The sequence below is a fragment of the Perna viridis genome, chromosome 3 (genome assembly GCF_037379345.1).
Source record: "Perna viridis isolate PV_CMFRI_1.1 ecotype Kerala chromosome 3, ASM3737934v1, whole genome shotgun sequence".
In the NCBI taxonomy this organism is placed as follows: domain Eukaryota; kingdom Metazoa; phylum Mollusca; class Bivalvia; order Mytilida; family Mytilidae; genus Perna; species Perna viridis.
Genome location: NC_142447.1, coordinates 54,623,445 through 54,637,197, shown reverse-complemented (window position 1 = coordinate 54,637,197; position 13,753 = coordinate 54,623,445). Strand labels below are relative to the sequence as shown.

At 31.6% G+C, this 13,753-nt stretch overlaps 2 protein-coding genes across 2 annotated transcripts; one reads left to right on the top strand and one right to left on the bottom strand.

Moving 5' to 3' along the window:
* Positions 1-133: 133 nt before the first annotated feature.
* Positions 134-13,092, top strand: LOC148622941 (protein mono-ADP-ribosyltransferase PARP16-like). The gene is made up of 6 exons (XM_088573319.1): positions 134-380; positions 1,914-2,039; positions 2,725-2,928; positions 4,295-4,463; positions 10,669-10,804; positions 11,971-13,092. Exons 1-6 carry the CDS (start codon positions 198-200, stop codon positions 12,116-12,118), a joined length of 966 nt encoding a protein of 321 aa, XP_088429445.1. The 5' UTR covers positions 134-197; the 3' UTR covers positions 12,119-13,092.
* Positions 5,798-8,375, bottom strand: LOC148622942 (uncharacterized). The gene has a single exon (XM_088573318.1). The coding sequence runs from the start codon at positions 7,400-7,402 to the stop codon at positions 6,065-6,067; it is 1,338 nt and encodes a 445-aa protein (XP_088429444.1). The 5' UTR covers positions 7,403-8,375; the 3' UTR covers positions 5,798-6,064.
* Positions 13,093-13,753: the final 661 nt, after the last annotated feature.

Genomic DNA, 13,753 nt, shown 5'->3' with positions numbered 1-13,753 from the left:
TCTAGTGAATCTTCTTTTATTATAGCAATTTACAAAAAATATGGGTTTAGTAAGTATTTAATTTAATGAAAAAACATTTCCAACATGACAAACTTACATCGGGACGGAGATTATTATTTTGTTTTGCCGAAAAACCCCGAACAAAAGTAAACAAACTAATTGGAAGATGAATATTTTGATGCAAATACTTAAATAAGATGCCTGCCGCCGAAGAGAGAAGACAGTTTTTGAGAAGAAGGATAGATGCAGATCCACTGTCTGCCGATTTACAGTGGAGCTTGTTTAAAGGAGCTCTTCAAAGCTATAGATTTGATACTGTTCTTCGTCCTTTTCCCCCATCCTTCTGCCTTGAAAATGGAGAAAAGGATATAAAACGATTGGTAACAACAAGGATATTTATATTAAAACATTTATAATTGTCCAAATTAAAAACTAATTCAGACACTGAATCCAAAAAGGGATTAGTCCATTGTAGCCCAGTTTTATTCTGACTACATGCTCGATTACATGTATAAATTGTGGAACCAATGTGTGCCCGGCCTACCGTACATTTGTATGTTTTTGTGCAGTGTCAGTTCTGCTGTCTAATGAAAGTAGAATTAGACTCAGTTCTTAGAAAATTTGTAAGATGAGGACCTTTTCCTTTAACATAATTGATAAAAATTTGTAATTAAACAGTGATCGTAATATTACTTAAAATACACTGATCTTTAATTTGAAACAAAAAGAAACAATAGTCCTTTTTCATGTCATTGAATTTGGCTTCATTTTTTAAGATTTTAAGGAAATTGGAGTAACTCTCTACAAATTTGTTATCCAACAGACTAGACTACTGTCAAATTGGAGCAATGGATACATATAGCACTAATGAATGGCTGTCCATGTAATGTTTGGGAGTGGAGAGATCTGTTCATACATGCATAAATGACCGAAAGTAGCTGTTTAATCCTATAGTAAACACTAGAAAACAAACTACATTGTATCATGTTGCATCTGCACTGTTTCATATATTTATGGAACTAAGCACATGAAAGTACTACATGTATATCTCAACTTCAGTTTGGAATTTTGAATATAAGATCCTTTATCTGTAACACTATTGTATTTAGTGTGAAAGTCTTAACTGTGCAGACACCCCGCCCAGCTCTGTACTTTGAGGGTGTAGTGAGTTGACCCTTCATAGGACCTTTGGTTAACTAATGTAGAACCTTGAAAGCTACAATGTAATTCAATTCCATTGCAGCTATCTTCTCCATCAATAATAAAATATTCTTTTAAAAAATCTTTGAAGGGATAATCTAGACCATTTGAATATCAATTTCTATGAATGTATTCTAAGATACAGTGTAAAATGTATTTACGATTGAAGAAGAAGGATTTTTCCATCTCAGCAGATGGTCTTGGTATAAATGTAGTACCGTAAGGATTTTAGTCAATTTCATTAGTATATATTACACTTCTAATGACCTACAGGTTGAAATTGTAAATGTTACACACATACATATGTAGTTCGAGTCCAGGTACATTTTCTTGTATGCTGATACATTCTTTATCCCATAGATTCATTTTTTATTGAAGTTCCAATCACTATTTCTTAATAAGCCCTCTTTTGTTCACATTGTTACATCTGTTATTTTTGCATCAGATCTTTTAAAAATAAAATGTATTTCATCCTGGAGTCTGATTAAATTATAAACAGAGTATTAATTACGGACTAAAATATCGGTACACAAAATCAATGGTAATGTTATCAATGACAAGTCAGTATCTTGTGCTGATATGGGGTTGCAACTTCTAAATGGATGAAAACATCAGGGTCACTACTAAATAAGTGACAATATTGGATTATGGTGTCAAGCCATATTTTCAGAATTTCATATTTACATAGAAATCATGTTTTTAATGTATTACAGGAAAGATGTGCTGAAAAAGTCACTAACTTTAAAAATTTGTTAGAGGATGATTTATCAGAGGATGTTTTGGATCTTGTTTTATGGGTATTAGACAAACCATTCCATATAACATCTGTTAATACAAAGGTACACCACATATTGTCATGATTAGCAAAGTTTTTTGTTTATATTGCTTCCTTGTTTGATTATTTTAATACAATTATTCATGCATATTCAATGATACACATACATTGTACCTTTAAGTACATGTATGTTACAAAAAATGATTATACAATTTTAAAGGTGCAGACACAAGGAAAGACCACTTACAGTAAAAAAAATATTTTGACCCTTTGATTTTTGCTCACTTGGGCAAATGATTTAATTGAGCTTATACAAGTATGCCATCATTTTGCAAAATGATGCCCATTAGAAGTTAACATTTTGCTTCTTAACTCACAAATACATATACATTTTGTAGTTAAAAAACATCCCTTAACAGGAATTGTATACATTTGTACTTGTATATTTGTTGGACTTTCCAGATTTAGCATGGTTATACATGTACATACCAAAGAGTATTTAACAAGATTGTAGATTCTACGTCCAAGTGAGAGACTTTGCCTAGTTTTTATATGAAAATATCTGTTTTATTTATGTGTGCTAATTCATACATTGATGTAGTTTTCATTTTGCCTTTTTTATGTGAATTGCTGTAAAGAGCAAAAAACATTTTTGACTGTTGTAGTGTTGTACTTCTCAGAATAAGGTTAGGTCTGACTCTCTAATATAGCAGTTTGATAGTTATAATGCAGGAATCACTCTTTTGCAGTTCGAAGACTTAAAAAAATTAACAAAAGACACAGGAACTTGTACTAAGCCAGATTATATATTTGAGATTCAGTCAAGTTCACAAGCTGATAGTGCCTATGAAGCAAAAAGAAATGGAAGAAATTTGATGTATGCATACCATGGAAGTAGATTTGAAAATTTTCATTCTATTCTTCATAATGGTCTGATTTCCCACATGAACAAGGTAAGGTACTTTAGGTCTCACTAACCACTTCCAGGTCAAATGGCCACCCCCCTGTGTAGTACTAAAAACACACTGAACTCTTAGACCTATGCATTGTAAGTGCATTATTTGTGCGAATTCTGATTAAAAGTAGTTGAAATAAAGCTGAGAATGTGTACTTTAAAATTATATTTGTAATTTACTACAAAAGTGTATGAATATAGTTTACATTTGTCAGTAATTTGCCTCCATGCAGTCAGTTAGCAGAAAAGGTAAAAATGTGGATTTTCAGAAGTAAATTTTGTGAAGAATTTCTACAATTATCATGCCTTTAGCTTAATGATTTTGATTGATTGATTGATTGTTGGGGTTTAACATCCAAGCAGCAATATTTCAGCTATATTCAGACGATGAACATGAAATGGATGATAAAATGAACATAAAATGATGATGAAATGAAAAAAAAGGGATGGGATTCAAGGACAATAGGGTCGACAAATTTTGAAAAAAGGGAGGGATGGGTAAGGTTGGGCAATTTAGCCTCATGTGGCGGAGTGCAAAGGTTCCTACTATTGAATATCACAGCAGGGTTCTTTAACGTGCGAGGAACACGGTGCACCACTATGGTTTGCGGTCAGGTTTTCCATATTATAGTTTGACAGCCCCAGCATATAACACGCCAGGGGTACCTCAGATGATAATACAGAAAATTAATATTACTGATAAAGTAATCATTTTCAGTGGTAACAAGATTAAAATGCCATTGTCTTGGCACTACAGTGAAACAGTGCTACACCTTTAAATGAACTCTGAAGATTTGAAGTTTTATTGTAGGGTATATGATGTGTACATGAGTATGTAAAGAATATTGTAGAGTTCAAAAACAGTAATAAGTTTGTTACCAAAAACTGGTTTGATCTTACCAAATATAAAAATGTATTATTTCCTTACTTATTTTTTTAAAGATTTTTTCAGTGTCATTTATATGCCATATAAAGAACTACTAAATGTATTCTCCATCTATGTGCATATACAAGGTAGTTTTATTTATTGAAGGAATATATAAATTGAATTATAAGGTCTCTAGCATAGTTGTAACATGTAAAAAGCATAAAAGTTTTCAATAGATTCAGTGTTGTTTAATAGAGTCTGTACAATGCAAACCATGAAAAATAAGTCTATATAACTTTCTTTTAAAAATGTAAACAAAAATACTATCGTCTATAGGTGTGTGAAAACATCATTTGCTCATTGAATATACATATATATATATAAAGATGTTTTGTGTATTTGTTATTATGTGTACATGTATCTACTTTTAAACTAACTTGCAATGTACAACTTTTAACATGTTACAGTTTTGTATAAGTACATATATGTTCGACAGGTTGCTGTTTTTGGAGAGGGGACCTATCTGTCCAGCGAATTATCTGTGTCTCTACACTATAGTCCAATGGGATTAGGATGGAGTCATAGTCTCCTTGGAAAGAAAATCAGCTGTGTTGCTGTGTGTGAAATGATTGATGATCCGGCAGTCAAATGTACAACAAAAACAGGTACTTTTTAGTTATGATGGTGTGTTAAGTGTTTTAATAAAATTTTAAGAAAGAACATTACATTGAACAACCATATATTCAATAGCCTATAATATACACTGAATATTATATGGCCTTTGGATGATATAGGAGTCTCAGGTTGATATAGAATGTGATACTGATTTTTATATGACATGTTCATTATATCATAATATTATACTTGTTCCAAATAGGGGTGTAATAAAGGGTATGTAGTATGGGATATATACAGGATTTAAATGATTATATTATACTTGTACTTCATACAAATATAAAAAAATTTCTGTTGGATATGCAGTATGTATTATTTTGGTCTATTCTTTTCTAGCTCCACCTCCTAAAAAATGATTGGTGGTTACTCTATATCACCCTCATCACAATATATCTCCCTATTGACTGGAAATGCCTTCCCATTGAAGATGACTTAAAATAGAAAAAGGAATTGTGGAAGTGTTCATTTTTATTATTTTGGTATTGTTGATTTATATAAATGTTAAAATAGCTGTAAATTTCATTCCAGTTAAACATTCACTAAATGTGAGGTACTGCAACAATTGCATTTTCTTTAAGTTTATGCACATATACATAAATGTGTGATGTATTTAAAAGGGTATTCAGTATAATAAAACACATATTGCCTGTTGCAGACTGTTATACACTGAATAACACACTCAGAAAATATATCACCCTGGACCATGTCTCAGGTGACATATCTGCCACGTATGTTACATGTACTTCGGTGTATTACCCTCTACTGCAGGCAATTTGTGTATAATATCATATACATTTGTATTTAGATAAAAATATCTATAGGTTTTCTGTATATGCAATATAAGTAATTGTTTTACCCTAAGCCTATATCATTACCCTACATCACACCCCTGTCTATATTGCATACCCTGTATCACACCTCTACCCGAAATACACTGGAAGTATAGTTGAAATATTATGATATAATGAACATCACGTGAAAATCAGTATCATATGCCATATCAACACTTGACTTATATCACCCCATAGGCCCTGATATACTTGTAGTCTTGTGTTGATACAGCATGTGATTTTGACATATTATGTTCAGTATAGAATGCATTTACATAAAAGGTATATTTTAATATAAAAATATGATATATATATGTATACATTGTATAGTATTACTGTTTAACTAGTTGTGTCGCAGAGTGCTGATATTTAGCTCACCTGGCTGAAGGCCATGTGAGCTATTGCCATCACTTTGTGTCCAACATTCATCGTCGTTTCTTTGCTATTTCTTCTCCTCTGACACTACTTGGCCAACTGGAACCAAACTTTTTTTTTTTAACTTTTTATTTTTTTTATTCAATAAGATACATATATGCATAACAGACAATTTAAACTACATGAAGAACATCACATGTTGTTTACTTAAACCGCATCATTCTGTACATACAAACAACCAGCTTAATAATGAGATATATGCTTTATCCTATTGGGTTTATTAAAAATACAGTAAATTAGAGGTGGAAAAAGGAATAATTTGATCTGAAAAAAAAAAAAAAAAAGTCTGGCTGAATGTTTACAACATTGGGATCATTAGGTTGCATTCAAAAATCTATAAGAGTTCCAAATTTTTTCCTTGCAAACATTCCTTGCACATTTAATGGTTTATTATAACACTTCATACTGTAAATATAATGTTTCATCCAAAGAATAATATTATTTTGTGGATCACCTTCACAACATTGTTTAATATTACCAAACAAAAATATGATTTTAGTGAATGCTATGCTTATACCATTATGAAGGAGCCATTGATCAATTTCTTCAATAAAATCCTGTACGTGTTCACATTCCCATAACAAATGTTCAATAGTTTCTATTCCTGAATTACAGAAAGAACAAAATGGAGAGGAGGCATTGTCAACTATATTGATAAATTTGTTGGTTGTCAAAATCCTCTGATTAATTCTGTACTGGAGCCAATGCAGTTTTGTGTTTTGTGTAACGACAAATGGAAGTTTATTAAAAACTTTCCAATTCTCAATATCTACATTTAAAATTGTGCTCCACTTGGTATTCCCTGTAGGCGTACAATCATATCTATTTAAAATACAATACATATCTCTTGAGCCCTTCTGACTCTTTAATATAGTTTTCACATGTGATGGAATGAAAGGAGATGCTAGTTTGTAGCTTTCCTTTGTAAACTGCTTACTTATCTTTGATGTCAGAGACATAATACTATTGTATTTCATTATATTCAAATTTACATCAAAAATATTTTGTAAATCGTCGTGTTTCAAAAAAGAACCATCTTCTCCAACCAAATCATTAACATAACGAATACCTCTATCAAGCCAGTTCTTATAAAGAGTTGGTCGTTGTCCAACTTTAAACAAATTATTCATCCAAAGAGGACTGGCTAAAAAATATTCCCATTTTTTATCTTTCTCTCTCTCCATTACCATTTCCCATGACAACAGAACATCTCGCCAAAAATTATTTTTAATATTTTCTCTTAAATGAGATATATATGCTGATCCACAGGTGAACAATTTTTCTTTGTCTACCTGTGATAAGAAAATATTTTGCCAATTTCCTTCATTTCTAAAAAGTCTCCTTATCCATGTACATTTCATGGCTTGAATGAAAGCATTTACATTGATCATCTTAAGGCCTCCTTCTTCATAGCATTTTTGTAATACATCTTTCTTAACTTTATGAACAGGTGAATTCCACACAAATGTATAAAAAATGTCGTTTATATTTTTCACCATATCATCCCTTGGGTTTGGAAGTGACATTATAAAATGATTCAAAATTGGTAACAAAAGTGTTTTAACAACTGTTATTCTACCAATTACTGTGATATTGCGTTTTGACCACTGGTTTATTATACTTTTGATCTTTCTGATACTTTCATCATAATTTTGTTTTATCATCTTATCCAGGTCGACCTCAAAATTAACACCTAATAATTTGAAAGATGTAACTCCCCAAGAAAGATTTTTCTCTCTACATAAAACCTCCTTAGAATACTTTTTGCTCCCAATCCAAACAACTTGAGTTTTTGAAAAGTTGATGTTAAGTCCCGAAATCTGGCCAAACCAATCAAGTTCATGTAATTCCTGGTTCAAGGACTCTTCCGAACCATCTAAAAGTAAAGATGTATCGTCTGCAAATTGGGACAATTTATGTTCAACCTGGATGACTTTGATTCCCTTTATATCATTGTTCTTTCTAATTTTCACACTCAAAATTTCAGCACATAAGATAAATAAGTATGGTGACAAGGGGTCCCCTTGTCTACAGCCCTGTTCAATTAAGAAAAACTCTGAAAAAGATTCCCACCCTGAATAACAGCGGAGTTTATGTTATTGTATAAAACTTCTGTCCATTTTATAATAGAATCCCCAAAGTTAAAGAACTTTAAAACATTTTTCAAAAATCTCCATGAAATGGAATCAAAAGCCTTTTCAAAATCGATTAATAATAAAAGGCCAGGTATATCATTTTCTTCACTATATTGCATAATGTCATAAATAAGTCTAATATTCTCCCCAATATATCTTCCACTGATAAATCCAGTCTGATCAGTATGTATAAGATTACTCAAAACAGTCTTAAATCTCATAGCTAAAGCACCAGAACAAATCTTATATACTGTGTTCAATAAAGATATGGGTCTCCAATTCTTTAAAAAATGTCTTGGTTTATTTCCCTTAGGTAGACAGGTAATAATGCCCTGTTTTTGTATGACAGATAATTCTCCCTTTTGGTACCCTGCATTTAATGATCTAACAACAAAATATTTTAAATCCTTCCAAAAAAACTTAAAGAAGTCAGTAGAAAACCCATCAGAACCTGGCGTTTTATTATTTTTCATATGTTTTAATGCCAGACCAGCTTCATTAACAGGAACCAAACTTGGTATGAATGTTCTATAGGGTATTTTTCATAAGAATTTTCAATTCATGGAAAAACATGGCCACTGTTACTGAAAATAGAACAAAGGGGTCAGTCAGAAGTTTTTCTCATATAACTCCAAAACCTTAGGTTTAACCAAATTCTTTTTATTGTTGAAATGATCCTTATTATAAGGCTTACCGAAGTCTCAAGGGATCAAAGTTGTCTGAGGACACCTTGTAAGAGTAATTGCCCTTGAAATGTGAAAAATGTTGTTTTTTTTTTTTTTACAGTTTTCAGCCAATATCTTGAATATTGATAGATAGAATGAAACTTTCAATGGCTGAAATGATCGTTATGATATGGCCTATGAAAGTTTGAGAGGATCAAACTTGTAGGATGACTCCTTATTAGAGTTTGTGCCCTTGAAAGGCAACAAATTAGGGTTTTAGCAGTATTCAGCCGATTTCTTGAAAACTACAATAGACAGAATGAAAATTTCACTTGATGAAATGATCCTTATGATAAGTCCTACCGAATTCTTCATTGAGTCAAAATTGTCAGACAGCTCCTTGTTAGAGTTATTACCCTTGAAAACAAATAACCAGGTGAGCGATTCAGACTCCTGGGAGCCTCTTGTTTCATATAGCGGCCCACACAAAAAATGCCAAAATAATATCCACTATACTTTCTGTTGTAAATTGCTGAATAACGTATAAGCTAATTTGCTAAAGGGTACATGTATATGTACATGCGACAAAAACACAAAACAGGATGTTAAATTTGTTCCATGATTTATTGTTACTTTCATGTCAGACCTTGATTTTTTTCACAGCTTTTTAGTGTACCATGAAAAAAAATCAATCTTTTTTTTTTTTAATTTTCATCAACGATAACATCACTTCAGCTCTGCATATGGAGTTTTTATATCACAACTCATACGTTATGCCAGAGCTTGCCGTAACTATGCAGACTTTTTGCACCCAGTTTTACTTCTGGCAATTAGACTTATGAAAAAGGGTTGTGTTGCTACAAGATTGAAGTTATTACTACAGAAGTTTTATGGTTTTCATCAAGAACTCATGGATCCCTACCACATAGTGTATCCATCTACACCATTAGAACAGATTTGTTCATTATGTCATAGTTTTTCTTTCCTCTTTTTTCTACCATGGACCTGACATTTTATGGGCAACTTGGGGTGTTTCTAGAAAAGCAGAGGTGCTTCTAGTCCATGCTCCCTGTTTTTATTGGAGTCTGGGTTGGTCATTTACTTTTTTGTTTTTTTGTACATTTTTTTGTTATTTCATGCTCTTTGTTGTGTGTTTGTCTATTTTTCCTGTATTGAGTTATCCTTGGAATGTATTCTTTTAATTGATTTCTGCTTGAGTCTTGGTTTCCTTGATTAGTCTTATCACATTTTTTCACCTTCTAAAAACACTAACCATGTATCACACTTCTGTCATTTTGGACAACTTGCCACCTTATGTGATTGTTAGGAAATGATGTCCCCTTATGTGATGGTTAGGAAATGATGCCACCTTATGTGATGGTTAAGAAACAATGCTCATTTGTATGGTAGGAAACATTGCCCTGTTTTGTGATGGTTAGGAAATAATGACTCTTTATGTGATGGTTTGGAAACAATGCCCCTTTGTATGGTAGGAAAAGATGCCCCCTTAGGTGATGGTTTGGAAACAATTCCCCTTTGTATGGTAGGAAACTATGCCCCCTTATGTGATGGTTTGGAAACAATTCCCCTTTGTATGGTAGGAAAAGATGCCCCCTTAGGTGATGGTTTGGAAACAATGCCCCATTGTATGGTAGGAAAAGATGCCCCCTTATGTGATGGTTTGGAAACAATACCTCTATGTATGGTAGGAAAGATCTCCCCTTGTGTACCTGTAGGATTTTCCCAAGGGTACAAGATGGTCTCAAGCATGTCTTGTGGCGATGAATGCAGTATAAAGTCTGTGAACACATATGAATTTTCACTTTATTTTAACAAATTCCTAGCATTTTTTGTGATTATTTTATTATTGTGAGACAAAAAAGTTCTTATCAGAAATATGTACACTTTACCTGTCCTGACAAGCTTAATATGAGAATTTACTTGTTTTGCCAAGCTTGACATAAGTTAACGTTCTACAGAGCTACATTATCATATTTACTTTAGAGCTTTTCAAAAAATGAACTATTTATAGACGTTACATGTATTACCCTTATGAAACTATTGTACATAATGTTTATATATATATATATAGATGTAGAATGTTACCTAAATAAACCCATTGTGTTTCAGATACTAACCAGAACAGATCAAGAGCAACAGGAAGTATGGCAGGAGATGTCCCCGATAAATATTATATTGTACAAAATAATGAAGTCATACGTATCAAATACCTTCTTGTATATGTACAGAAATCCATATCTTCCAGGTTTGGACATTATTTGAGTTATTTCCTTTAGCATTAAGAAGTTTTCCCCAAGCATAGAACACTTTTATTCATGTATACTGTTCTCATTTTGTATGCACCAGTAATATTTCATTTTAAGTTTCCTGAGTCTAGTTTACTGTGAAGAGGACCAGTATTTTGTAAGATACTAAATTTTATACTTGAACATGCAAAAGATTTATAAAATTTATAAAAAAGCCTACTGTGCATGTCTGACCTGTTTTTATACGACTGCAAAAAGTGTTTTCAGTCATATAATGGTATCATCCTGTCATCATTGTAGACATCAGTTTATTTACGATAACTTGAGTAAATCTTATCTGATCTTTTTCTTATTTTAACACATCATTCTTAGGAGCATGGTTTTTGGAGGTTTTGACCCACCCCTTTTGAGAGGGCTAAAATGGGAAGATGGTTGTTATCATTAGAATTGATAGAAAAGGCTTATTGTTGGTCTGATTTTAATATTTAAGATGTCAGTGTGGTCCTCTTGAAATTCTGTTTGTAAGGTTTTTTACAGGGTAGGCTTATCTTTAATTATTTTGGATTTAAAACTTGATTGAAATTGAGGCATGCCCCAAAAAATTAACTTTTTAAATTTTTGTCTGATTTTGAATATTTTAAAATTTGATTCCTTATGAATACCCTTGCATGCAATTTTCTGTTAAATTTACACCTTGTATGTTTTAAAACTTTTTTTTACCTTTAAATGAATTTCAAATTTGAGGTATATTGTGTCCAACCCATTTACTTTGTCCATAATGAGTTGTAAATCCCTATGCTTCATTGTGTCAAAAACTTATATTGTGTCCACATTTGCCCGGAGTGAACAGAATTCAACATGCTGCGGTCTTCTTATGCTGCATGAAACTCTTTAACATCTTTGATACATACCTTTATTGACATCAATGTTGATATAGGTTTGTATCCAAGATTCTAAATTTATTTAAAAACTGGTCTGATATGTGTTCAATACTGGGTAAATAAAAAGTATGAATTTATTTTTAAAAATTGTACAATACACTATATCCTATCCTGTGCTATACGAAGTATAATTTCATGAGTACAAAATACAATGACAATATCATCATATGACATCTGTATAGATGTCTCATTTGTAATACACAAAAATTGTTTTCTAATTTCAGATCACTGACTAGCTGCTGGATGTCATGGTTACATAGACACAAGTTTACTGTTATGATGATTGTTTATGTATTAATATTAGGTCTTATAGGATTTGCTAATTCTAGAACGTTTCAGTACTATTATAGGAAGTTATTTAAATCAAGATGAAGGCCATATTTCTTACATTGTAATAATGTGAGTGCTTTACATTGCTGGGATTCATGCATTTAAATCAATTCAATTAAAGAATTGAAAAAAAGATGTAAAATATTATATTATATTATAAATATTATAGTCCAAAGAAGGAAAATCTATATAACAAATGGCAATATCAAGGCAAAAACTGGAAAATTTGAAGCAACCACAATAGTCCTGAAATATGAAAATGATGGGTATAGCACGCTTAATCTCCTGTTTTCATTGCAGTTAGTTGTTTACAGAATATTGCAATATAAACAGGCAGTACAAAATTGCCACTAGGCAAAGTTGATAAGATCAGTAGTTAAAACAGAGCAGAAGATGTATTGACGAAAGTCCATTATCTATAATCTTTTTTGTCACAAACAAATAAAAACCTGTGGGTTGGCACAGGGACCTGTTTCCTTTATGCTTGAAATATTTTGTTGTTTATATAGAAAAAAGTAGAAATCACTGGAGCCAAACCCCCCGTCCCCACCCCCGTTTTGGAATTTCTGGATCTGCCATTGTTCTCACATAGTTCGTTCAATGTTTAATCAGTTTTTTTGTTAGGTTGGATTTTTTTTGTAACAGAATTGGAACGTTCTACTTTTTCTTTATTTATATTTATTTAGACAAGTCAAGCACATATAATACATTATAAAATACAGTACACATATACACATAGGCATAAACGTACACAGACAAAGACATTACATGAATAAAAATTAGCATTTATATGTAACCTTGGAACTTGTCAAGGACAGCCCATAAAGCCGTACTTATAAAAAAGCTTTATTTCCAATGGGGCCCTTAAAAAGAAAAGCATACATGAAAAATACTTGAATCTACTCATGAAGCATTTCACATTTGCTAAAATATTAATAGTTTATGTAAATACAAATTTATTATATTAAAAAGTGACATTTTGTAGTTAAAAATAAATAAATTCATTTTCTTCTCTCCTTTTGGCTTCTTTCTTCATAAAGTGTCTAACTTCATTTTGAAAGAATTTTTGTTTGTTATATTTTTAACAGTAAGTAGTAATTTGTTCCAAGTATATAAAACTATCTTTACTAAATAATTTACAATTAGGTATACTATAATTTAAATTTGAAGCACCCCTTGTATTTCCTTGATTCATTTTGAAATTTTCACACAAATATTCAGGTGCAGTACCATGGTAAATATTAAAACATGGTTTATTCTAAGTTGGTTCACTCTGTCTGGCACCGAAAGCATATTGACACTGTCAAATTTTTCAAAATTTATGCTTGTACTGGGTCCTAGGCCAAGAATAAACCTAGCAACTTTGTTTTGCAAGATTTGCAATTTTTTGGCTAATTTTTAAAGTTCAAATTACTATCAATATAAACTCCGAGATATTTGACAACATCTGTAGCTTTAATTACATGATCATATCATTTAACAGAAAAATTTGAGATTTGTTTGATTTTTCATTTGGGACCAAATAACATAAATTCGGTTTTACCTAAATGTAATTATAATTTATTATCAATCAGCCAGTCTGAACACTGCTCTAACACTTCCTAATGTGTTTGATGTTTGATATTACATTTGGATCTTTATGTTGAAACAATATTGCACTATTGTCTGCATATTAAA